This window comes from Lepisosteus platostomus, chromosome 3 (genome assembly GCF_059453375.1).
Source record: "Lepisosteus platostomus isolate fLepPlt1 chromosome 3, fLepPlt1.hap1, whole genome shotgun sequence".
NCBI lineage: Eukaryota > Metazoa > Chordata > Actinopteri > Semionotiformes > Lepisosteidae > Lepisosteus > Lepisosteus platostomus.
In genome coordinates, this window is record NC_142613.1 from 49,390,754 (window position 1) to 49,418,744 (window position 27,991).

Sequence of the window (27,991 nt, forward strand, 5' to 3'; positions counted from 1 at the left end):
ATTATATTTTTCTCGCTGTACTTGTCAGTTTACTTCTGATATATTTTATCATATTAATGGATGTTCTGTAAAAACAGTACCTTGCGAAATTACTCAGACCATTCCTATGCTGTCACTTTTTGTGAAATTATAAAATGACATGTATTTTCTTAAACTGAATATTTTATTCAAAACCTGAATGTACAAACTTAAGAAGATGATTACTATGACCTCAATAAGAAGAGATGCTATGCGTCTTGTAAATGTTTTTATACCCTACTCATGAGCCGTGCCTTATACAAATATATACTGTACAATTCCTTGGTCTTCATGGTTGAATCATTCCTTGAAATTCACTATTTAACTTATGGACCTCACAAAGAAAGAGAGCAGTGTGAGTTAATAAGGAGAAATATCAATGGCTTCATATTTTTTCACCTGCCATAACATGGGTTCACATCCTCCTCAATCGCAGGTGAAAATGACACAGCCATGTGATGGTAAATCTCCTTTTCAAATTTGGAATGATCCAGAGGAAGAGGAACCACACTAGCAGACATTCACACTTAATTCTTGCAGGTGTTAAGTGAAATACATTTCAATTCATGAAATATATTTAAAATATATATAATTTGACAGTTCGTTTAACAGGAGAACAATATCTTGGACTACCCTGAAAATCACACGGCTTCCTTACTGTACATTTTCAGTGTTTATGAAACACGTTATTAGTTTTGCTGTTGGACACTGCTTATTATAAGATTGTCTGATAAGTAGCTTGTAGCTGTAACACATTCTGTTTTACTTCTGAACAGCAATCTCCTGCCCTCTGCCACAAAACGCAGATCCCCCCATCTGCTGCATGCAGTAATCTTGCATCATCCTACTAGAGTAGTAGCTGCAGGAGCAGAGTAACATTAAAAATACACTAGCTCTGCTTACTCACAGCAACTGCTATTCAGCTTTAAGCTAATTTTGCCTGTAGTTCTACACTGCTCTACAAATATTGTATAGACAGACCAATCATGACTCTCAAGGCTCAGCAAAACTTTTGGAAGGTCTATTTTTCTAGTGGAGAACAATCTAAAGCTGTTTGATGATGCTTTTGGTATATTACTCTTCACCTGAAACAACTGAAATGTCTTCCATCAACCAAGACGGTAATGATTTCAAAGCAAAGCTTCGCTGCACTCAAACTGTAGTAATTTAATTTTTACATTTCTAGAATTGTCTTCATAAATCCATTTTAAATATATACTTTAAGAGAAAAACTTTTTTGTTCTACTTTAAAACTGAGCAAAATATTTCTCTACAAAAGCCAGATTAATTCCAAACATCAAGGATGGTTAAATGCATTAAACCAAAACAAATCCGCCTTGCACCAACCACATTATCTTCCACTTGGCTGACGGAAAATTGAAAAAGCCTACAACAAGTGTGCTTCTGGGGACTCTTAACTACTGAGTCACAGTCAGGCTAGAATACGATGAGGTGCAGCAGTACCCAATACTTCAGGGAGCTAAATTACAGTTTACCTTAAGAGATTGATACAGTGCAACAGCGTGTCATGAGATTGATTTTTCATCAATGTACTTTTTTCTGCCTTTGAAAAGAGGCACTGTTCTTTCAGGGATAGCAAGATAACGATCCTCAGTTTTACGGCTAAGACTATGAGGAGGTCAGGGTCTTGTACTTAGCCACTTTACAGAACATTTTCAAGTTTGTAGGAAGGAGGATATATCAGCTTGCTACGTGTCATATATACATGTCATATATTTTACTGTTTTTTGTTAAACACTATGGTCCAGATTTTGGAACCCCTGGAGTAAACCTTTACACTGCCTCAATCTGACACTTGTGTATACCTCCGAATAGGCTCATTTCCTCTGCCACAAAATATAAACGGCTTTGCACTACATATATCTTATAAAGGTCAATTAATTCTGCGACAAGCTCAAGAAAAACACCTGTGTCCTGCAAACTTCATTATTAGTGAAACACAAATACATCTTTAAAATTCATATACTTTTTTTCCTTTTGGAAATGTCTGTTATTTCTTAGAATTTGCAAGAACTAATTGTTAATCATCTTGGGTCGCTGCCACAAACTTTGTAAAACACAGCAATAAGAACCAGGCATGCTTTTACTCTACTAAGTACAACACTGTGCCAGAACAATGTTACATCTGCTGTGCATTTTGGAAAACTGCTGTTTTTTCTGGAAAATACAAGTTATATTCAGTTATAACGGTGTGTGTAGCAACCTTTCACTATAAGAATTTTTACAGTAATAATAAATGGAAGTACAATCAATGTGCAGTTTTGAGACTAGGATTGGGGACGTGTAAGAAAGTATATTTTCAAGGTTTGTAACCTTTATTATGTCACAAAGGCTCAAGGAGACAACAGTCACAGAGTACCTTACAGCTCTTTGATTTAATAATAAAGTTTGTTTTAAGAAAACTGTCCATCGCAACACAGTAAACTATTAATTTTAAATTAATGCATTACCTTCTTTGTAAAACAATGAAAACTTCCTATTCCCTGGCTCACAATGCTTGTCCAGGGGAAATATAGTTTTCAAACACTGGTTGCACTGGAAAATGTGGTCCGCCCAATCAATTGTCTATGAAAAAGCCAGGCTGTTCTCCCAGGTGCAAAATCGTCACCCCTAACAGTACACCAGCAGCTATAAATTAAACATCTTAACCGTGGTGCACACTGTTATTAACAGGATTGAACCATGAAATATTATACTTAAGTTTAAATACTATGTCCTCCATCTCACTACATAAGAGGGCATCTCTTGTGATGTAAACTAGAGTATGGCAGCTCATTTCAATTTCCTGCTTGCTAAACAAAGTTAATGTTGTGTTGTGACAAATAATTTTTTAAAGGATTTATAAACATATAAGAATTGATTTTACAATCTATTTTTAATTACTATACAAGTAATGTTTATATGTCTTTATAAGAATAAGTTAATCTTTCACATTTTTTCTTACAGGTACAGGTATTCCTGTATGAACCATCACTTCAAACACTACAGCATAATTTTCTGCTCAAATGCTACTTAATACACTTAGAAAATGCAACCTTGCCAAGGTACTGAAATGACACAGGGATTTACCTGCAGCAGTAAGGGTGTCAATTCTATCAAGAAAAAAGAGCTGGTGTCATTCGATAGATCCATTTTAATAAGCGCCTACATATTAGCAAGTCTCCTTTAGGTCATTGATTTGAAACATCTAACAACAAAATGATTCCTGCGAGATTCAAATTCCCTCTTTGATGTTAACATTAATCTATATGGTAAAACTAGTCACACATAATACATCTCAGTCAAGTTGTGTGGCGATGTCACAGTGGGGTGTCAGTACAGTATATCTGAAAACCATGGAGACAAAGAACTACATTTGCTTGCACAGTGAAGACCTGACCCAAAAGTGGTTGATATTATCTTTCTGAAATGAAACACAAATAATTCCTAAATAAATTGCTTCTAATTTTTAATACTCATAATCAGACTGATTGCAAAAGCAGGTAGAGGTGTAGTAAAATGCCAATGGTTTGTTCAAACAATTCCATTTAGCTTTAAAAAAAACATTTTCATGAAGTTTCAAAGAAGCTTTGTCACTGCTTACTAGATATCTGTCACAATTATTCAATGATCTGTTTATTCCTTTTTCAGGACAGCTATACATTATTTTATGATGATGTTGAAGTGTGCTGTAAGTCACCTTAGAAGCAGCAGAAACAATTTTCTGAATTAATGCAATTGAACGAATATCTCTACAATTCATTATGATGTGGAACAATCTGCTTCTCTGCCTCTGTCATGTATTAAAACTCAGTCCTCCAAACTGAAATGTGGAACCCACATACAGTTTAAATAACTAAAATGTATTGCCTTAAGAGCCTTAATATAATATAATGATATAATAGAAATGGAAAATGCATTAAATATGAAACGTATAACAATATTTTTTGGCAATTTTTAGCCCATTTTTCCTTTAAAATACAGTACAAACAACACCCATCAAGATGACAATTTCAAGTTCCATTTTTCCCCCAGTTGAAACAACATACAGATATAAAATGCTGCTCAAAACAATTTCAATATAAATGCAGGGAATAGATTAGCTGCACACTAAAAAGAAGATAGTTTTGTTCTTTTCTGCGTTTTCTCTACAGAATTCATTTGTGATATAAAAAGACAAGTTTGCAAAGTTTTACTTTCTGTGTTTTTCATCAATACTCAAGTTAGTTTAAGGTACACTTGGTAATGAGCTGACACATAAGAATCCACTTAATGGCACTTAGGCTAAATAGAGGGAATGCTGACAAAACTGAAAATGCATCTCTGCTAAAGGTATAGTTCAGAGATAACAAACAATAACTGTCCTATAAAAGTATAGTCCATAAATAAAAAAATCAGGGAAATAGCAGGAGAAGAAAATGGGTGAAAAGACCGCAAGAACACTAGAATACTGCATTAACTATATGCTGGGAAAAACTCCAGATTACAACTACTCAGAATATTGAGAGTACACACAAAGGAATCGTAGCCTGCAGATGATTACTTAACCCATCCTGGTACTTAGTTTTCAGAGTTCGTATAAAGACAGAAAGTAACATAAATCTGATGCAGGTAAGGTAATGAATATTTTGAAGTCTCAGTTCCTCTAAATGCTCTTTTAATAGTAAAGGCATATAAAATTGTGGACGTTTCTGAATCAGCTATTTTAATAGCAACACAATCCAACCAACGGATCAAAGATAGTGGTTTCTTTACTGCATTAACAGATACAATTACATTCTCTTGTATATAAACTGCAGAAGTCTGTGATAAAACAGAATTAAAATTCAAACCCGCCCATCTTTCAAAACTATTTTAACGTGCATGTAGTGGAGCCTCTCAACCAGAAAATTACACAGAGAGACATTAAAAAGCAACAAATGAGTATTGGAACCAGTGGCACTGAGTTTCAAATGCCTCTTGATATACACTGAATCCCCATACAACAGACATCAATAATAATAAAAATAGTTTCAGTACATAATATCGTGCCAGACTTTCATTTTAAAAAGGACAAAATGCAAGTAAAGCTGGATAAGCAAAAACGTAGATAACACACTGCCAACTCTATTTAGAAATAATAAAATGATATACCATAAGAACTCTATACATACAGTAATTATATCCATCTGTATTATAACCACTTTATCCAATACGGGGTTGCTGGGGAGCCAGAGCTGATCCTCACAAGCAGAGGAATAAGGTGGGATACACCCTGGAAAGGACACCTGTCCCCTACAGGGCTGGAGATACACCCTAGGAATTGAACCCAGGACCCCAGCACTGCAAGGAAGCAATGCTAACCACTACACCACATTAATAATTACATTTATGTAATTATTATAGATTACCCCAAATTTGCAATGAACAGAACATAAAGAAAATCTTACTGAATTGCAGTACGTCTCCAAAGAACCACATAAGGTTGCTCACCGGGTTGTTCATTTGAACTCTGCAGATGTGCGGTGCCCCTGTATTACAGCCAAAACCTGTTTTAGAGATGTGTCACCTCTGATCTAAATGGATTCTGTTTTTCAAGTAATTAATACATTATTTCAGAAAACCTTATCTTGAAATTGCATGTGCAGTAACTGGTGGCCTTGTAATCCTGTTTTGATGATCTGCTCTACTTTCAGCACAGTGGAATCGAGTGCTTTAGTCTTATTGTACAATTCCAGGTCACCCCCTCTGTACTTATTATCTTCGTGTCTGAAGAGCATATATACAGTAGTTTCCTGCAGTCAGTCAGGTAGTTGAGCACTGCTAAATGATCTTTTTGACAACATCTCTGCACAGTTACATTCTTGTAAAAGAATTCTAAGCCCCCAAAATTACTTGCTGAAACAAAACCAATACAAATGCCTCTAAAAACAGCTCCTGTAATAGGCAGTGAGATAAAATAAGGAACAGGAAGCTCCACGGTGCTTATGGTTCTGTTAACGGTACATGGCAAGAAGTTCAAGCTTCAAACACATAAATAATAATAAATCCAGTTTTAAGAGACCTGCTTATTTTGCAGATGAAGAAGGAGGAGTTATTTAACAGATGTCTTGCAGGGCTCATATACAGCTTCCCCTTTCACCAGCCTAATTACAGTGTACCTGGTAAAACATTATTCATCATTTTGAACAGAATCTACTATGTTTTCTCCCCACTAGAAGAACGGAAATCACAACCACTGATTTTTAAAACCTTGTTAAATATCTTAACGGCAGGCAAAACAATCTATTTTGTGCCATTCATTTCAAGCGATAAAGTCTGCAACACAATGCAGATTAGTGATGCATTCTTGATTGGTACTGTAGATGTGGCAAAAATCCAGTTTCTTTTTTTTATTTGTAGGATGACAGCAGAGCATGCTGCAGCTGAACTATTACATAACACCCTCCCTTTTGTACCAGAGTTGCTTTGACTCAGTAAGCTATATTATGGAGACTGTTCTGTCAATCTTGAAGCAAAGACATCTGTTGTGTAAGTGCCCTAATATAATAGAGACACCTTTCACCATTGACCTTTTACAGATCTTAATGACTTATCACCTTCTTATATGGTAGCCTGTGCTAGCCCATACTTGCTAGCATGGTTTTTTCGAGGTTCACACTCACTTCTAAGATGTCAAAATTGCTCCCCTAGTAAGGCAGGTTCCAAAAGGTATTCCGAGGATTGCTGAGAAAACAGGCAAAAGGGCAAGCGTTTTTTTTTTGTCGTTTTGTTTTCCCCTATGGGGCAGGCACATAACTGGGGGCCTAATCACTCTTCGCCATGAGTCAGTCAGAGAGGATCCCATCAGTAGAGGAAAACCTGATGAGGTCATCATACCAGCTAGAGACCTGCTTTTGGTGGGAATATGGCTGTGCAGGACTAACAAAGGCCTAAAGCGAACCGCAGAGTCACCAGCCCCAGTCCCACAGGTTTTATAGTAAGGAATAAAATGCAGATTTCTAAAGGCCTGTGAGAATTGACAATTTGACTGTGATCATTTCCACAGGAGATCTGTTAAATGAAGCAATTTATGGATCAGTTGAAACCAGAATAATGAGCCTTTAAGGACCACCTGAGTTCCCTCAACCGAACAAACTAGGCTGCTTGCTTAAATGATCTGTAATGTACAAGTGTTATGAGTCTTAGGGAACATTAGATTTAGAATGACCCCTAAAACCTACTAGAGCGGGATTATCTGGGACAAGGGATCAAGGGATGGCGACCATGTTTCACTCCACCCTCTTTTTAATTACTTCTTACAGTGGGGGGCTCAGCTGATATGTGCAGAAACACCCCAGCACATACAGTAGCTGGGGCCTGTTTTTTTACGTGCCAGTAGAGGTTAGGACCTTGAATGCGAGTATGTCTTTCGGGAAGGAGGGCAGTACCGAGTACGCACACACATTATGTTTCTCACGTTTCAACCGCACACAGGACTGCAACTGCCCCTCAGTCATGTCCGTGTGACTACATCCCAAACGTTAACCATTAAAATCACAATCAATCCTGCGCAATAATTCAAAGGCACGAGAAGGCGAACTTACAGTCCAGGTGTTTTTTCTTGGGTCCCATCACCTCATGAGTGGTGGCTTTGCAGACAGCTCGGGCAACAGCTGATCCCGTAACGCTGTACTGAGCGGCGGCAATGCGATCCGTCAGAGTCTGCCCCGACATCTTCTTTCCGGAGCTACAACCTCAAGAATTAATCTCGCAGCAGGGAAACAGCGGTTTAACCAAGAAATGGGTATCTCTCTCGCGATTTTAACGGCTGTCCTTTGGCTACCGTTTCAGGGTACTGCTATAAAAAAATACGAAAACCGAAGGTCTTATAAGCCACGAGAATTTAATTTGTATTTTCCCACTGTCGATAAGAAATTATTTTATATAAATTGCCTAACATGGATAATCATAAGCGGGCATGTATTCCTCTTTGTGTCTCTTTATACCGTTCAATCTACCAAATGCTAACCGTTTTCTTCTCGCAATGACCTCTCTAGCAGTAAAAAGCGATTTCTTTCCTTTATGATATATAAACCAGGGAATTAATTTCGTAAGCATGCGACACCCCGATGTATTTCTTCAATACTAATTGCCTAATGCCTTTTATTCCGTCTTCCTTACATACCCAGGCGTATTTTCCTGTAGAAATGTAATCAACTGCTTTAAATAATTAATGATAAAAACCCTTTCCATGAAATGTATGCAAAAAGTGAGAAAAAAAAATGGATAGTCTTTGGACAGCCTGGTGATGACGGTTCTGTATCTGGGTGACACTCGGCCAGTCGCGTCCTCCTCTGAGTGCGGGATTAATCTTCCATCCACCGTCCTGTTTTTAATGTATCATGTCTTAATCGCTAGACACCTCTCATCGCCTTTCCCCTTCTCCTGCGGGATGCAAATGGTCGTTTCTCTCTCCTCTGTTCTCCTGTCTACTTGGGAGTGATGCTAGATGCAGAGGATGAGAAAGATGGTGATGTTGGATTGAATCTGTAGATCCCTTTATTTTTTTTAATTCTCTCCTCCCCCCACTTCTGTGTTCACATGGAGTCAGGTGACACGACATTAACAAACCGGTAGCATCCCCCCCGCCACACACACCCCATACCGCACTCTTAAAGGGGAGTTGTGTCACACGGGCGCTTGCCAAAGGACAATACTCAGCCGAGCCAAGAGGAGCCCTTTGTCTTTAAGGTGCGTTATTGGCTCTGTATGTAGTGGGTCAAAAAATATTACATTGCGCAATTTATTTTAAGTATATGGACGAATCACCTGGACCGTTCAAATAGTAAAGGGTATATATATATTATTTTGCAAAAATATAATACACCTTTATATTAACAGAATAACCATTGTACATCACAAAGTTTTCCAGCCCCTTTCCCCTAGACCGAGGTGCAAGTAAGAACGTACAGTACTGTAAAATGTTGCAAGATACTGGAGGCTATTCGACCCATCCGGTGCGTTTGCTTGGAGTCAGCTGTGTGCCTCAAGTTGTAGTTGTAGTTTCTGGTGTAGTCGTGTTAATTCCTGTGGGAAGGGTGTGACAATATTATGTATGAGTTAATACATTTCTAGGATAGCATGCAATAAAGTATTATATTTTCTTATTTACAGTACCGTAGCTCTATTGCTTCTCCACATTGTCTAGATGTGTAAATGTAGACGTCTACATTTTTTCATAACTTCTTCAAATTCAGTGTTTCGTATCTTGCAGTATATCTATATTTTATTTTTGTGCTACACTAAGCACTCATCTACATTAAATTTAATCTGTTAGATCTTTATGAGATTCATTCCTGAAGTCTTTTTGAACTTCCTCTGTAGTGTTTGCAAATATTCATATGTTGTTCTCATCTGTAAATCTGACTAGTTTAGTAAGTACACTAGAATGTAGATAATCTATATTAACTATGAAGAACAATGGTACTAGTACAGATCCCTGTGGTTCTCAGCTAATTATATCACCACAATTTGAGCATTCACGCCTTTTCTGTATTCAGTTTCCTATTAATCACGTCTTGAAAGACATGCCTTACCTTGAATGACTAATACCGTCAGTTTAGTAATTAATCTTTTAATGAGAAACTTCATCAAAGCTTCATGAAAATCTACATGTACATACCATATTCTATGTTTTTTGTGTCTCTTGCTGCTGTTGATTCTTTAAAGAACTCTAATGATTACCTTCCTCTCTCCTGTAAACCTTCTGATGGTCGTATGAGGCACAAAAAAGCTTCCAGAGATCTGTAACAAGCCACTCAGTCACTTTGTTGAAACCAATACTCTCACTTCTTTTTAGAAATGGCTGGATGAGATCATCTGATTAATTAGCTTCTAGGAACCAAAAGGGTGTTCTTAACATGTTAAGATTCTTAACACGTTTACTTCTTAGCTTAGCAATGCCTTCATTTCCTAAATATACAGTAAGTTGACTATCCCATCAGAATACCCCCTCAGAATCGCAAGAATCTGATCTCCTAGAGCATCCTGCACTTTAAATATTTAGACACTTTAAATAGTATGTCATTAAAAAGCAATGTTGCAGAAATCATGCCCTGTAGGTCCCTTATGTAGATATACAGTACAGAAATTACAGTTTAATAGTTCAGGTGCAATGCTTTGGACAGAGCTGAAATGCACACTGTTAAATACAAGTTCATTTTGATGCCAACTTAAACCATTGTGCAAACAGAGAGAAAAACATGCTGAACCACTATGCACATAGAACCCCAGATTCACATTTAAATATTATACAGAATAATTAAGACTGTTTAAAACGTTGTAGCTGTGACATGATTTCATCATTGGTTACTGAGTTTCTAAGATGAAAAACTTAGTCATGTGTTGCAGGTTTTAGGGGGCAGTCAAGTCAGGTATCCTTACAAAAGTATTTAATACCTGTCTTTGGTTAGCTTGCTTAAAGACATCCAGATGGCAGAGTATGCTAGCAGAAGCACTATACATACACTGTCTTGATTGTATTAAAAAATTAGACAGGAAAATAATTCATCTAAAAACTCCTATGTTAGCAAACATCTTGGGAACTGTTGTCCATGCTTATGTGTAAATTACCATCATGATTGTTGCCAACTCTGAGTAATAAAATGGTGTTACCAGTGCAGGGATTTCTGTGATAGTAATAGTTTTTATGGGTCTTCCCTGATGCCCAAATGTATAGTCATCTGCTGTACAGAAATTATCCTCCAAAACTGATCAAAATTGGATGATCTTCTCATCACATGTCTTTCAATTCTTAAGAATCCTATAGTCTACTGATGGTGGATGTACTGTATGGGAACAATGTCTTTCCTTTTCTGACAGCAGCCCATATATACTGTATCCTGTCCTCTCTGTTTTATTGAGTCATGGCATCGTTTCTGTGTGATTAAAAACTAATGAAACTGCATTGCTCTTTTTTGTAAGCATTTGTAACCAATTATTTGGATAATTCTATAAAATCAATCATTAGAAAGGAAATAACTTGTTCTGTGTGATGGAGTGTATTATGATAAAACAATGGGAGTGTTGTTTTAAGGTAATTACATCACAGTTGAAATGAAGTGCAAAACACAAGCAAAAATGAAAATGCAAAACTAAATAAAATAAAGCAGAAATACTCTATCTGTCACAGTGGAAATGAGGTCACTGAGAAGGCTGAGAGGAGCAGGAGAAAACAAGTACACTCTTCAGCAAGTCAGTTTTTGTTCCATCCATCCATTTTCTAATCCAATTATCCAGTACAGGCTCATGGGAGTTGCCGGAGCCTAACCTGGCAAGCAACATACACAAGGCAGGAAACACTCTAGATGGGACATCAGTCTATAATCGAGCATATACAGACATACTCACACCAGGACCAATTTTACTCAAGCCAATTAACCTACCAGCATACCTTTGCACTTTGCGAAGAAACCAGAGCACCTGACGAAAACCCACACAAACACAGGGAGATCATACAAACTCCACACAGATAGCATCCCAGGAATTTAACCCAGGGCCCCAGCCCTGAGTGGCAGCAGTGCTAACCACTGCGCCACTGTACTGCCCGTTTTGTTCCAGCAAGCAAAGTATTGTTACAGAGATAGGTGACAAGGAAGTGTCATTAAGAGATAGGTAAAGTGTGTAACACCTGGCTGTGTAAACACTTCCAGCTGTTACTTAAGAGTCAAATACTTGGCAGCAGTCTGGGGGTTTCTGGGTAGACATAGGTCTCTGAAATGCTTTGCCTGTACATGCTATATACATACTGTAGAGAAACATGTGTGTTTATGTTGTTTATGTAGTGTGTCACTGCCATTGTTAATAAATAAAAAATAAATAATGGACAGAGCAGTGGCACTGTGGCTAAGGATCTGCACCTGTGGCTAGAAGGCTGCCGGTTCGTATCCTGTGGCTGGCAGGGGAATCTTATTCTGTTGAGCCCCTGAGCAAGGCCCTTAACCTCAGCTGCTCCAGGGGTGCTGTATAAATGCCTGACCCTAAGCTTCTCTCTCTCCCTGCCTGTGTGTCTCATGAAGAGCAAGCTGGGGTATGCAAAAAGACATATTCCTAATGCAAGAAATTGTAAATGGCCAATTAAGATATTTTATCTTATTTATCTTCATCAAGTGAACTATAACTCTTTTCACCAAAGCTATCCCAGAGAAAAAATAATTCACATCCCTCTAACTATAGCAGCTACTCGGGTATGTTCTTGGAGAAATCATTAGAAGTTGGGGGTTATGATCATTTATTTCATTTATTGATTTAGCCGCAATTCCTGTTATTCACCATTTTTGTTGCCAAACATTTGTAACAGCATTAAAAAAAACATCTTGACAATGGTTCAGTGGCTGCTAGTTTAACAAATGTTTATTAAACACAAATTGTGTAAAATTTTTAATTGCAGAGTATGTCTAGCCCATTCCGTGATGTTATTCTATTATTTCTCTATATGTTAATTTAGAAAATCATGAACTGAATTTATATGTGCCTACAATATTTATTACAGCAATATCTGCTGTACCAACTGGTGTGTGATGCCTTATATTGTATACGTATAATATTTTATGGTCTTACCTGAAAGAATTTCATGGATACCTTCTTAATTTTTCTTCAAATGTAATACTAGCATTTAAATAACCACAAAAACTGACTTTGATCCATATTACCTCCAGTTACAAAAAATTAACGTTAAGCGCTAAACTTCGCGCTTGTGAATGCTGAATATTTAATTATGGGCGGAATGATGCGTGATGGTCCTGGCGTACAATCACCTGAACGTTTTGAGAACAGAAGGTTTCTGCAGCATTGAGTTTATAATAATTTAAACTGATTGTTGTAATTAAGTTCTACTGCACTATTTCCAGCAACGAGTTTGTTTTTTTCCCAACTTTTCAATAGTACTGTATTTGTATGGTGCTTGCTGATGTCACTGCAGGCTAGGAAAGCAAAGGCCTGCAGTTACAGCTAGAGGGCGCTATACTCCTTCTAATTCTTGCAAATGGCCACCCAGTTGTGTAATTGAGAGATAAGATCGTATTTAAGAGAGAGATAACATCACTTTATTGGCCATATACAATTTCTTGTATTAGGAATTTGTATTTTTTCGCAAACCCCAACTTGCTCTCCATGAGAAACACAGACAGGGAGAGAAGCTTGGGGTCAGAGCGCAGGGTCAGACTATTATACAGCACCCCTGGAGCAGTTGGGGTTAAGGGCCTTGCTTAGGGGCCCATTGGAGTAGGATTCCTCTACTGGCCGCTGGAGAGGATTGGATTAGTGGTGAAGGGTTTCTGATAGTAAAATCAGATTTATCATCTTTTATTAACATTCAAAAGTTAAATTCACAGAACCAGCTATTTAACGATCCATTTTTCTAAACACAATGGATGTTATTTTCTTTCTATACCAACCAGGTATACCACTCCTAATGTGTTCTCGTCTCACTGTTTTCTGGTGATTTGCATTTTTATGTTTTATATTTCTCTGTTGTATATAGTATGGATGACTTCTTATTTCTGTTTACTTTATGTAAGTCTACATGTTGTACGTTGCAGCAGATAAGGGCATTTCTTAAGAAACAAAAGCATAGCAAAACCTTGTTTTTGGCATATCTCCCCAGGACCAATAACTCGTTTAATTACACACCTATTGCAAACCTCTTTTACCAGTGTGGCAGGTTGAATGACTCATTTGAAAGGTTCGCGTTTTATTCATTTGGCAGATGCATTGGTCCAAAATGACTTGCAGTCCCTACTGGTGAAGATGTACAGTAAAGGGTGTGTCCTGTATGTGACAAACGCAGCTCTCCCTGTCTGTGCTGCTCCCAAGCTCTGAGCAGGAACACGTTAGACAGAAGATCGCTCTGCTGAAGGTCTTTCACCATGGGGGAATCCTACACAACACCAGCGACTGCGAGGCTCTACTCTGTCTCTTGCAGGATTCAGATACAGTCTCTGGTGGGCCCAGAGCCACATTATACCATCCGATAGACATTGGGGAACTGTGCTGCGCTAAAAGACCAGGGCCTCTATTGCAGCAGAGTCTTCCACTGTTTAGACCTCAGAGGGAGATGACATCACTTCTATAACTCGCTCAGCGCATGAAGCCTGCTACATACAAGACAGAAGCATCAAACATCAGTGAATGACTTTCTTGATGGTCTAATTCTATGCTGGCTCTAGAATATCTTATAAATCCTGTATTTCTATATAGATATCTGTAATATCTGGACGGTAACAACAAGAGACAATGAAGCAAAATGACTGTCATTGAAATGGCCTAAATCCTTAGACATTGATAATGCCTCCTATGAGGTCCATCCTGAACTGTGAGGCGAAAATTAAATGAAAACAAATTTTTAGTTATCCAATATTAAGTATGGTACTTTTCCAAGGGTAATTAGCTTATGTATAGGTTTATCATCAGCTTTTAACACCATCCAATCACACATATTAGTGCTAGATATCTAGACTTTAATATTGTAAATTGAATCTAAGATTTTTGACCAACGGATCACAAAGAATGAGGTTAAATGTTTTATTTAAGAGAGCAGCATTGTTCTTCCACGGGGTCTCCTCAGGGCTGTGTGCTGTCCCCTGTCCTGTACGTTCTGTATACAGACAGCTGTAGAAGCACTTTTAAGGACAGACTCATCATTGAGTCTGCTGATGACTGTTATTGTCAGTCTCCTCCAAGATGCAGACACTGGTCATGGGCCTGTGGTGGATTACAGTATGTAGGAATGTAGAAAAAACTTTGAAATTCAAGAGACTGAGTGCAATCAACCAAGCAATGCTGCTATAATATATAATTCTTTTTTTTTTTTTGATTCATTATCACTCACAATTCTGGATGTATGTAATAAGCATAATACAACTCTTTTTTTGTGTCAGGACAATTTGGGCCATATAGTTTTTTGTTTGTTAGATTGACTAACATACAATAGATTTACATCTCCTATGGTTTTTCAGTAATTTATTATTTGCTACTGATTATAATCACATTGTCTTTTGCAAACAGTGCAAGTGGGGAAAAAAGCTGCATTCATAGTAAAAAAATGACAACAGTGTTGTCACTGTATCAACTTTATGAAGAAATTATATTATGGTAAATTATATTTTTTTCTATCAAAATAAACTTTATGTCAAAGAAAAACATCTCAGAACAGTAAACATTCTCACAATCTGTACACGTGCTAACACATTATTTAACTACCATCAAAATAAAAAAATTTCTGAAGAACTTGATTGTCCATTTTCAATCAGCGCAAGTGGATGATGGGGAGTACCATAATATATGGTAAGTAATCACTATCAATATCCCAGTAAAATGGTTTTTGTCTTTTATTGGTACAGTATATATAGTACCACATAAGTGCTGTCCGAGGAATACAGGAAGCTTTTTTCATTTGAATATTAATGCCATTACTCATTACTTCTTCAGAATCCTGCCGTGTGTAATTAGGTTGAATTTAAGGACTTCCTCAGGCCAAGACGTCTTGCACAGGTGCGGCATCAAATCACGTTACTGGCGCGGCTGGTTTTATCTGTTCGTAGGTACAGTATTTACATTTAATAAACATCCCCCCCTTTCCTTTATGCTGACAAAATTGTTTAAAATGTGTGTGCTTAATACAACACATAGACTGGAATTCATAAGACTTCTTTGGCAGTCCAGGGCATTTCACTTAAGAAAATATGTTAAATCGCTGATCTCTCAATCCTTTCCGTATACACGTATAGACTATAGGTACTATAGTATAGCTGCTACTGCAGCATGTGTTTTGCTTACTGTATAAAAGTGTTCAGTTTCTGTTATTCTAAATTAACTTTTGCACTTAATTTTAGTTATTGTTTTGAATTTGTTCCGCCTAATGAAGAAGACGTCATATGCGAAATTATTATTTAACATCTAATTATAATTCTACATTTTGAGATGTTCAAAGAGAAATCCTGGTGTTAAAATCATATGAAATACCCTTCTGTATTATTTCGCAAGTGGACTCGACTCTCGGGACAAGCAGTAGAGGAGGTTACGACACCGGAACTAGAAGAGCCACGTCCTCAATTCAAAAGCGACCTCAGAGCTCAGCTGGCTTCTTCATTCGCAGTAAGGAATTTTAATGTTTATTTTCTCTGAACAGATCTCCTAATTACGGAAAGAAAAATATAATTAAGCTACAGGTTTAAAAGTAGACATGCCTTTTGCTCTGCCTTGCTACATGTACTGTACTGTAAAATAGCTTTCCTGGTCTTCTCATTTCCCTGTTACGTGCAGTTTTCCCTTTCCCAGTCATTATTTGTAGAAACAAACGCTCTTCATAGCTTTAAATGCAATTCTAATACACTTTAAAAGACAAATTAAACGATGGGAACATATTATTTGTAACGCGAGTTTTAGGTACTTGCAGAAAATGTACAATTTCGAATGAAATGCGTATACATAGCCCCATGTATGGTAATTGTGTAGTTAAATATTTTGGGCATATCTGCGATTTAATTGTTTGAACGATGTGTAGTGCTTAAATTTAGGGAGAATTGAACTAGAAAATGGCTAATATTGCAAAATCAAGATGAAGATATGTTTCATTGATCCTGTGTATAAATGTTTTATTTTAAAGTTTGTCTTTTGGTAAAATTGTCTATCTTAACATGTCTCTACACAGAAACTCGCTAACCACAGTCTATAAGCACGGATGTATAATATTGATTCAACTAAACTTAATTTTATGGTATTCTTCTACTTTGTCATTTCAAGACATGGGACTATTGTGAAGAAAAATGGTGATATGGTCACTTTCTTTGTGAAACTGAGGGTGTTTTTTTACCCATTAGAATGTGTATTTTCCACATATGCCAAATTAGTAAATGGGATTAGTACATTGGTACACTGTATATTTGATTAGGCCTGACAATAGCTATAGATGTGTATAGTGTTCCCAAAATACTTCTCTTACAAATATGGTATGGTAGTTAATTATAATATGGTACTGGTAAAATAAATTCACCACAGCAGTTTGGTTAAAAACTAATGTGTGAAGTTATTCCTTCACAGCTTGTTGTTTTTTATGTTCCTCATCACGCTCCGGGTTAGGGAATGTTGAAAAGTTATTGAAATCAGAAAACGGATGTGTCCGCTCAAATACTTCATAGTAACAAAGTGGTTAGCAGAGTTCAAGCTTAGGTGTTGGGTCCGGACACTTGGTAATTTTAATTTAGAATTGCTTGTTAGTTTGTATTATATACCCATCCAATTGGGGATTGTCAGTTGCTTTTGTAAGCCTTTGTAATCTTTTGGAGATGACCTCTATGCCCCAAACGCCAAACAGACAGGATGAGAAAGTCTATCCATTCTGGACCTGGTTTGCTACTGTATCTGTGTGCAGTTTGCTCTTCTTCCTGTTTTTACGTGGGTTTCCTCCAGGTGCTCCAATCTCCCCCTGCAGTCCAGGGACATTATGGTAGGTTAATTGGCTCCCGGGAAATTTGGCTGTGGTGCGAGTCTCTGTGTGCCCCCTGATGGACTGGCGTCCTGTCCAGGGCATGTCCTGCCTTCTGCCCTTTGGTTGCTGGGATAGACTCCGGCTCCCCCCATGACCCTGAATTGGATGAAGCAGTTAGAAAATAGACGGATGTGTTTGATGATGTTGAAATAGTTTTGCATATACAAGTTAGGCCTAGGTGTAATGTTGAGAATCTTAAATATGCATACCTTAATGTATTTGGAGGAAATATATCAGTTGCTGAGGTGTAGTAGACCAAGCAGATTCTTCCTCCGTAATTTCTTTTTCAGTCATGACATGTGCCAGATTAGACTAGGCCTTCGGTGCCTTATGGGTGTTATGATTAAAAGGCCGAAGGCATCAGCCAAGGTCTGATTAGAATTAAGTCCGAAGTGTCTGTATCGGTGGCCTGCAGAGTTGGAAGGAGAAGTGTGCCAATGTTAAAGTGGACTCTTCTGAGACCTTGTGGCTCAAAACCGTTTTAAATATCTTGTTCTATGAAGTTATCAGTCTAGTCTCACAGATCTAAACCAAAACCAACAGAGTTTCAGATTTTAAAGTTAAATAGTAAGAAAACAATATTTCTTATATAAAAATAAAGTTTTGTACAGATACCCATTATATCATGCCTTTCTGGTGAGGTGTTTCAATCCATCTTTATTGCAGTTTCTCGGTGGAAATGGCACAGTTTGAGGAAGTAGCCAAGAAGTCTGTGCTGCACCCCAAGCCTGATGGGCTCATTCTGCAGTACGGGACAGCTGGGTTCCGAACCAGAGCCCGGGACCTCGACCACGTCATGTTCAGGATGGGGCTGCTGGCTGCCCTGAGATCCAAGAGGACGAAATCGACCATCGGGGTCATGGTCACTGCCTCCCATAACCCTGAGGTAAAGACTGAGTAGGAAGGAAGGAAGGCCGTTTTACGCCATTGTTTTAGAAGTCTGTTTCAAAATAAAAAAAACCAACAGCTTCATCTAGACCTCGGCATGGTGAATTGAGGTAGTGTGGGAAAATGAAAATTAGTTCATGTCGGCTTTGCTGAAAAGTGGCCTCCTATGAGCTGTAGCGTGTGTTTTTGCCTCTGTACAGGAGGACAATGGCGTGAAGTTAATAGACCCTCTAGGGGAGATGGTGACTCCGGCTTGGGAAGACTACGCAACTCAGCTGGCTAATGCAGAGCAAAATGGATTACTGACAGCCTTAAAGGATATCATTGAGAAAGAAGCGGTGAATATGGACCAAGAAGCCTTTGTAGTGTTGGGTAGAGACACCAGGTAACGTACTGTATACAGAACTGGGAAGGCTGTGAGGAAGATACTGTTATGAGCAGTTTGGATAAAAAGCTGCTCTGGATTTCTATGACATGTTTGTTTTGTCTGTTTGTTAACACTGACCAGTTTTTTCTCATTTTAAATATATTATGGTGTTGAATTGATTTATTTTGCATTCATCCTGATTTCCATTGTTTAAGATAATTTGCTGAGATGGCAAATGAACTACTAACATTGTTCTGCTTTGATGCAGTTGTTGTTTTTTGTTTCCTCTTGCAGAAAGCTGGTTTCTAGTTACTTGATACTTTGGAAACGGCTAAGTTTTCCTTTAGATTTAAATATAACTTAACTTTTTTTCTCCTTAGGCCAAGCAGCGAGAAGCTTTCTCAGGCTGTTTCTGATGGCGTTGCTTCCCTAGGAGGCAAAAGTCATGGTATGCTTTTACATTTTTTATCACCAGCAGCCATATCACCCTGCAACTCACAACTGGCAACCCACTGAAGCTAAGCAGGTGTGAGAAAAACTCCTGGGAAAAACTAAGGTTGCTGCTGGAAGAGGTGTTAGTGGGGCCAGCAGGGGGCGCTCACCCTGCGGTCCGTGTGGGTCCTAATGCCCCAGTATAGTGACGGGGACACTATACTGTAAACAGGTGCCGTCCTTCGGATGAGATGTAAAACCGAGGTCCTGACTCTCGGTGGTCATTAAAAATCCCAGGGCGCTTCTCGAAAAGAGTAGGGGTGTAACCCCGGTGTCCTGGCCAAAATTTCCAATTGGCCCTATTCTCCTTATAATCCCCCTCTATGAATTGGCTTAACTTAAACATTAAGTTTAACATCGGCACACTTCTCCTTCCAACTCTGCAATTGGCCTCTATGAATTGGCTACATTATTCTGCTCTCTTCATCACTGATATCTGATGTGTGGTGAGCGTTCTGGCGCACTATGGCTGCCGTCGCATCATCCAGGTGGATGCTGCACATTGGTGGTGGTGGAGTGGAGTCCCCATTACCTGTAAAGCGCTTTGAGTGGAGTGTCCAGAAAAGTGCTATATAAGTGTAAGCAATTATTATTATTATAATCTCTCAGTTGAAAAACTGTGCACCTTGTTTCACTACTAACACGAGCAAACCATGTACACAAAATCCACACCTGCACTTTTCATAAGCTGTTGAAAGCAAAGCTGTAGGAGGCAGTTCTGGAAGGTGTAAGATAATAAACTAGGGATACTCATAGCCTGGAAGTAAAAAATGTGATCCTGCTGGTAGCTTTTGTGCTGATTCTTCCTGAGGCTCTTCATGTATTGACAGATTACGGCCTGGTGACAACCCCACAGTTGCACTTCATGGTTTGTTGTCGAAACACACAAGGGCAATATGGGACATCAACTACTGAAGGGTACTACCAGAAACTAGCCCAGGCCTTCATCCAGCTTACAAAGCACGTAAGCCTAATACCCTTTCCTTTTTTTTGTACAGGGTTAGCGTTAAAAAAAATATAGTAGCTTTATACTTCTCTCTTTCTCGTTGCTACTTTCTCTCGTTTTTTAAGGCTCCAAACCGCACAGATGACCAAAAGCACTTAAAGGTGGACGGTGCCAACGGAATTGGCGCACTGAAGCTGAAGGAGATGGAGAGCTTCCTGCAGAAGGAGCTGCAGATCTCGGTTTTCAATGACGGAAGAGAAGGAAAACTCAACTTGCTCTGTGGAGCAGATTATGTCAAAGTGCAACAGAGCCCTCCTCAAGGTAGGCAAGAACTTTGCTACCACCTTATCAGCCAGTGGGATCGTAAAAGTAAATAATTCACTTGGGTTACCTGTAAAATGCATGGGTATCTTATCTGTTTAAGAAAATGGTTCAGGTACTTCTTGAATGATCCCTGGCAGTCTGCTTCAGCCTTCTACACTTTAGAGAAATACTACCTGTTTCACTGCTGAATGCACTTGCCTTTAATACACTTTTGCATCCAGGAATCCCAATTGGTGTTGCACTGTTAAGTTTGAAGATAGATCTTGCTCTTGTTCTTATCAGTATCTTTTGTAGGTTTTTGTTTGAATTGCACATCCCCATTAGTTTTTCCTCTGTTCAAAATGAAAGAGTGTTGGTTCTTTTATCCTAGAGGTATTGCAGTGATTGTAGAACTCTTTCCATGGCAATATCCTGAAAGTGGTGTTCTAAATTAGATTATATCTCGTATCATTTTTAGCATTATGTATCTTGTAGTTTTCTTTGTTATTGACTGACTCATCCATGTTTTCTAGAGATTGTAATGATTTCATTAGTTTTTTTTCCATTCTCTGCAACAGAAAGCCCATTAATTATAGGTGTTGTCAGGCTTGGTTGGCACTGGGTGACGCATAACAGCAGATCAGGTGGAGAAGTGAGAGATGACTTTGCCAGTTTAATTAAGGAGAACCTTTGAGAAGACTAAAGTTGAATTTAGTCAATACACTAAGAGAAAGTACAGGAGAGCCAAGCTCTGAGAGGTCAGTCTGAAAGGAAACATAAAATTGTATTAAATCTGGACAGATCAGAGCCCTCTGAGATGAGTCCCTTAAATGCAGACACTAACTTTCACAAGCTTTACATTCAACTCACTGCTCAAGTTCAAATACATGTACTGTGCATCTGTAGTCTGGGTCATTTTGTTCATGTTTGGGACAGTATTTGTTGGACACGGACATGAAGTAATCTATGTTGTTGATGTATTAACCATTAGGTGTTTGCACGCGATACTCTATCTTTCATTTCCATTGATCAAAATGATTTGAATTTCTTAATGTACCCATAAATATTATCAAAGCAATAGCTGATGTGGAGTCTCCTTATTATCCCTCCTTTTCAGCTAATACATTTGCTTCCACCAGATGGAGTGCAAGTAAATGAAATAGAACTCAAATTGTAATGTTTTCAGCAGAAATGTTCTCATTATTTAGTTCCCCTTTATTTATTACACTAGGCAACACAGGTAAAGACCTAGGATGTTCATGAAATTTATAGCTTTGCAATTATTACTGTCTGCGTGGGTCCTAATGCCCCAGTATAGTGACGGGGATAAAGGCGCTGTCTTTCAGATGAGGAGTAAAACCGAGGTCCTGTCTCTCTGTGGTCATTAAAAATCCCAGGGCTTTTTTCAAAAAGAGTAGGGGTGTTACCTCAGCATCCTGGACAAATTTCCCATTGGCCTTTACTGTCATGGCCTCCTAATACCCCCATCTATGAACTGGCTTCATCGCTCTGTTCTCCTCCCCACTGAGAGCTGGTGTGTGGGGAGTGTACTGGTGCACTATGGCTGCTGTCACATCATCCAGGTGGGGCTGGTGGTGGTGGAGGGGAGTCCCCATTACCTGTAAAGCGCTTTGAGTGGAGTGTCCAGAAAAAAGCGCTATATAAGCGTAAGAAATTATTATTGTTTGAAGCCAAATGGCGATCACTTTTTTTCCTTCTCTCTTATTTCCAAATTACACACTGGTGCACAATGCAAAACTAAAGTGTGAAGGAAAATTCTGTTTTGGTTATCAAAGAAACTTGAAAGTTAGTTAAAGTAACAATGGCAAATACTGTATATGGACAAATTGAGTTTATAGTCATCAATAAAGAGAGAGTCAATCAATTGAATTTAAATAAAATGCTTATGGTGTACAAGATTTGATTGATTTCATAATTTAAAAACAAGCATCAACTCATTAGATGCTGTATTATTTTCCTGGGGATTATGATAACAGTTGGTCAGTTGATTTGAGCAAGAAGTTGTTTCTTTTCATGGGAAGTCATAGTGACACCATTGAAACTGAAAGCGTCTGTTTCGTGCTGTGGAGACATCTATTGGTGATGTCACTCTGTGTCTTTGGGATGAAATCCTTATTACAGAGGTTTGCACATGAGTCTGGCCCTGTTTGAAACACTGCGTGAGTGTAACATGACTTCATTTTTAAACTGATGTGGTCTTTCCGTCCTTTCGCCAAGGTGTCCAGATGACAGCAGGAGAGCGGTGCTGTTCATTTGATGGAGATGCTGACAGGATCGTTTACTATTATGTTGACAGTGCTGGGCACTTTCACCTGCTGGATGGAGACAAAATAGCAACTCTGATTAGTGCCTTCCTGAAAGAGTTTCTCATAGAGGTAATGAAAAAGAACAGAATTAAGCTACATTAAGTGTTTAGTCCCAGTTCATACTCAGGTTGTGTTAACAGAGAGAAATGTACACATACTTTCACAAACTCCATCTGAAGCTCATCAGATTATTACATTATTACAAATTTGACACCAGCAACCAAATATTCAGTTTCTTTATTTGCATTATATTTTGCACTATATTCTATTTCCAGAATGTGTCCCAAATGTTTTTGTATTTTAAAGAGAAAACTGAGTTGAAACATTAAAAAAACTTGAAACATAAAAAATTATGAAAATTTGCTGTGTTTGTTGAAATCTGACAATTTTGCACCTTGTGTTCAGGCAGGTTTGGATCTACAGATTGCCGTTGTACAAACAGCATACGCCAATGGTAGTTCATCCCGCTACCTTGGAGAGACAATGAAGGTGATTAATGTTACGGAAGATGTTGTCAAAGCCAGAGAACATGCAGATCTGCGTGTGTTTCGAACTGGAATGTGTTTATATTCAATTAGATTAAGCACAGGGCTTATGCATTAATCTGGGCTAATTATTTGTCATTTTCCCGCTTCAGTGTGGGATTTTAGTTTGACTCAGACGGTCTTGGCTCAAGTCTCCCGTGGAAAGCCCGCTTGTACGTATTTAGGATTTTCAGTGGTATGGATTGCTCTGATCATAGGGGACACTGATCTGACAGGACTGTCTCTTGTTCACCTGACGTTTCCTGTTGCTGCCGCTTGGCTGTTGAGGCTCTGGTGTTTGTGGTGTACACTGAAACAATCAGTAGTCCTGTCCTTTTATCTCTTCCACTTCGTGTTTTTTATACATTGCATACATTTCTTATTACTGAGTTTGTTGTTAATGATACATTTTTTTCAATTTTTTTCAGGTAGACGTGTACTGCACAAAGACAGGTGTCAAACACTTACACCACAAGGCTCAGGAATTTGACATTGGTGTTTATTTTGAGGCCAATGGGCATGGCACTGTAAGTATTGCAATAAAGTCAGACATACAGCAGATCCATATGCTTTATTGTCGATTTCCCCAGGCTCCTTTACTTGTTATTACTGTATATACAGTTGGTCATTATGGTCAAGAATATATTGGTCAAGTATGAAAACATCAGCTGTAACATGACTGGGATTGATTTTTCTTATTTCCAGGCCCTGAGTTATTCTTGTCTTTGCATCCTTAAAATCAGTACACATTTTGACACATTTTGACTGTTTATTGCCCATATCGATAAAAATTGTCTCATGTATGTGATGGCACCCCTATGTGTTCATCTCTTTTTTTCATTCTGTTCTAGGAGTGTTTCCGGATAAATAAGTGTGAGATAAAGGATTGATGTAGCAATCCGTTCAAAAGTTGTAAATGACCTGTTCTACAACTTTAAAGTTTAAGTAGTTTAATTAGGGCCTCATGTTCTCTTTATTTCAATAGTGTGAGGAGTACTAGGGATCAGAAAGTTTACAGGTTGAAATACAATAGATGAGCCCCTTCAGTCTACAAACAGGCGAAAGAACTGCGATTTGGAGTCAAGATTGTGTCACATCTTAATTACCGATTGAGTTTTCCCAGAAACGCAACGCCATATGATGGTGGTTGACATTCATGTACTGTGTTTTTGTTAATAACTCAGAATGCTAAAAGCATTCTAAGTTTGTATTAGAAAGTACTCAGTGTCACATTGCTTTTGTGTATATACAGTTTATTTTAATGAAATTTCACTTTCATGTTTGAATAATATACTGTATTTAAGTCTATACTAACAAATCACAAATTAGGCATTACTTTATCACTAAAGACTCACGAAAACACACAGTATGCAAATGTTTGTTCAACTTTAATTTCTATTCCTTTCAGAATACAAACTAGATGTTCATCTCTTGGCAAATATGGGCCTTGGCCACTTTTTGGGAGTATGTTGTTCAGAGTTGTGCTTTAAGCAGAATTATGTTTTGTGGATGTGAAATGACAGTGAAACTGAAATATTTCCATGAATGACCCCTGATGAGTGCCCCTCCTTTTGTTAGGTTTTGTTCAGTAAAGCAGCAGAAAGGAAGATCAGGCAGTTAGCAAATGACCAAAATGCAAGTGACAAGAGAAGAAAAGCTGCACAAATCCTGGAAAGTACTGTAGATCTAATAAATCAGGTGAGAAAACACAAGTGGTTTCACTGATGTACTGTCATATCGTGTGTCATGATATACGTCTGTGATTTCCTCAACCATCTTACTTTCTGTAAAGGGGAACTAAATTTATAGAGGCCCATTTGACCTTATGTAACAAAGTATGGGATTATAGAGATTGTCTTTTGTGGGCTAAAGACAACGACTCTTCTCTCTGTAACCTTGTCACTAAACTTTGCTTTCTGTAACCTTTAAATGTTTTCCTCTTATAGATAAAAGCATCAGCTTCAGAATTGAAAACTCTTGCTCTTTAATGCCTCACTTCCTGCATTGGAGTACACAGCTCAAACACTGTACAGTGCACGTTGTACAGCAACCAGCACCCCGGATCTGGCACACATGGTCGCAGAGCAAGATATAAGCTTTATTATTCTTTTCCTGACTTGTAGGCTCATCTTATTTGCACAGAAACTAGCTGCCTCAGTACTTGAGCCATATATTTTCTGTCAATAAAATAGGAGCTAATTCTCCCCTTTCAAGGATCCACTACATTCTTATTTGGCCTACACGCTGGAAGCTGCCAGATTGTACATAAAGTGAGTTATCCAGTCGTTGTCTGGGTTATATAAGAAATTTCGAAGTAGACTTCGAATTATAAGCCTCCTTTTGAATGAATCTAACTCTGTCCAGGAAAAAAGGAAACTCTCATGTCCACTGCTGTTCATGTGCTTTTCAGACGGTTGGGGATGCCATTTCAGACATGCTGGTAATTGAGGCTGTCCTGGCTCTGAAAGGCCTGAGTATCCAGCAGTGGGATGCGATTTACACTGACCTTCCTAATAGGCAGCTCAAAGTCAAGGTCAGTCACTGTCGTGGTGGGGAATGATATAGGACCAAATACCAGTAGTTTTAGTAATGAGCTGCCTGACAAACTGAACTGGTCAGCTGGTCGTTACTTACCTATACATTGAAAATACTTATTTAATTTTGATGCTGGTTAAACCTGGTGTTAATTGTTTAGGTTATATATTTATTTTAGTTGAGATGAAAGAAAAATCTTTAATACAGAATCATGTATGGTTTAGGTTTGTGAATTTCAGATTGATTTTCAAGAATATTTTGAACTGTATTAAAAATAATGTAAAAATTTCACTGAACTGTTCATAAGAAGTGATAAAAATATTGTAAGAGTGTATGACTAATTGTACCATAGGAGTGAATCCTGCAGCTATTCCCGTCAATGTCCACTAGGTGGCAGACAGGAGGGTTATCGACACAGCTGATGCAGAGAGACGAGCAGTCAGCCCCGCTGGCCTACAGGAAGCCATTGATGCCCTTGTGAGAAAATACAACATGTCAAGAGCCTTTGTCCGGCCCTCAGGAACTGAAGATGTGGTGAGGGTGTACTCTGAAGCAGACACACAAGTAAGATTTTAAATTTCCTTTCATAGTATGGATGCTTTGTTGCCTGAGTAATCCCATTCTCTTGTGTTTCAGTTTTCGTAATGCTGATTTGAGTTGCAGTGAGTGACTCAGCCACTCAGTCCCTGTAGATGCACTACAGTTTGATTTTTATAATGTGACCTGCTGAGGGACTGTAGTTGTGCATTTAACCAGCTTCATTTTGCTAAAACATGAGTTTGTCATATACATTGTATTTCTGAACAGAAATGCAAAAACACGTTGAATTATTTAAATGTTTCATCACTAGAGTACCTCAGGAATGTGTAACGCATTCTGCTGTCTGTGATTTTACAGGGCAATGCAGATACCTTGGCGTATGAAGTAGGCCTGGCTGTGTACAGACTAGCAGGAGGAATTGGAGAAGAACCAAAGCCGTTGAATTAACTGTCAGATTTCAGGATTTGTCCTGTAGAAACTAGTTGACTCTGTCTTTTTATAAATCACTTTAATCATTTTATAATGATGCGGGTTCTTTCAAAGATGAAAACATTTCGATGGGTGAAGCATTCCTATATTCTCTTTGTCATTTTCAGTTTTTAAGAGCACCTGTCAGTGCTGAGACTGTTGTCTTATTAAGTCAGTCGTGTTTGTGTAATTGTTTTTGTTTACTTGCCTCATGGCATATCTAAATTCCAGGTCTGGATAAATATGTTTTACTCTGCTATGTGTAGTGTAAATTCTGCCTTAGAAGTTAATGCATATGCAAATGTTCACCAAGTCATAATATGGACAGATTGTGCTGCTACTATACAGTATGCACTTTATTTGTGTTACGGCAGTAAGGTTCTTGAATGAACCCTGATTACAGTGTATTCTGTTTTACATATGTGACACCCTAGATTTACAGAATTGAATGTTATACTGTAGCTTTTGTTTACACTACAGAAGGTATATATGTTTTTACAGTAGTAGTGAGGAATTGGTATGGGTTTGTCGTATATCACGTTGGTTCCTTAAACTGGTGCAATAATTCATTGTGGTTCTGTGACAGAATTAAAGAAACATCTCATGAAGACTCAACCCTCTGAATCTGCAGGGTTTGAATTTACATGCAGCGAGTGCACTGATTAAATGCGGAGACGTGTATTGTATACTGATAAACAGAAGTTTGTTTTTCCCAATACAATCATTTTAGCTTTCATCGTGGCTGCATCTCATGTCTAATCTACCCGATATCAGGTGTACTGTAAATGTATGATTATTAAGGGATTTTATAAGGTGAGCCTAATGTAGTTTCCTTTACCTTCTTGAATCACTGTGACTATAAAATGGAATTTCCTGAAAGAAGCTGTAAGAAGATTTTTTACCAACAGTAGATCTATGCTATGCTTGTAATGTCCAAATTAACAAATCCTGTTAATGAATATGAAACTTTGCATATGGAAATGTGAAGAATGTTTCATTAACATAAACTGCAGGCTTTTATACAATAAACTACAATCCAAAATGCTACATTTAACCTGCTTAAATATTTGGCTTTTA

General features: G+C 38.1%; 2 protein-coding genes across 3 annotated transcripts in view; one reads left to right on the top strand and one right to left on the bottom strand.

The window, feature by feature from the left end:
- The window catches only part of snap91a (synaptosome associated protein 91a), an 83,470-nt gene extending 74,886 nt beyond the window's left edge, over positions 1-8,584 (bottom strand). Inside the window, 1 exon segment of the mRNA XM_088625897.1 lies at positions 7,584-8,584. Within this exon segment, the coding sequence (XP_088482023.1) occupies positions 7,584-7,713 (130 nt within the window). The 5' untranslated portion in view covers positions 7,714-8,584.
- A 6,982-nt stretch (positions 8,585-15,566) lies between these two features.
- On the top strand, positions 15,567-27,968 carry pgm3 (phosphoglucomutase 3). Of its 2 annotated transcripts, none has more exons than XM_088625908.1 (13): positions 15,567-15,583; positions 16,021-16,131; positions 18,191-18,410; positions 18,613-18,797; positions 19,160-19,227; positions 20,102-20,235; positions 20,343-20,538; positions 22,759-22,916; positions 23,253-23,336; positions 23,800-23,898; positions 24,950-25,069; positions 25,782-25,904; positions 26,259-26,395. In XM_088625908.1, the coding sequence occupies exons 3-13, from the start codon at positions 18,204-18,206 to the stop codon at positions 26,262-26,264; spliced, it is 1,380 nt and encodes a 459-aa protein (XP_088482034.1). In that variant the 5' UTR covers positions 15,567-15,583; positions 16,021-16,131; positions 18,191-18,203; the 3' UTR covers positions 26,265-26,395. The 2 variants fall into 2 exon arrangements, with proteins under 2 accessions (XP_088482034.1, XP_088482033.1); XM_088625907.1 differs by lacking the exon at positions 15,567-15,583 and adding an exon at positions 26,804-27,968 and having other exon boundaries at positions 16,005-16,131; positions 26,297-26,470.
- The last annotated feature ends 23 nt before the right edge of the window (positions 27,969-27,991 follow it).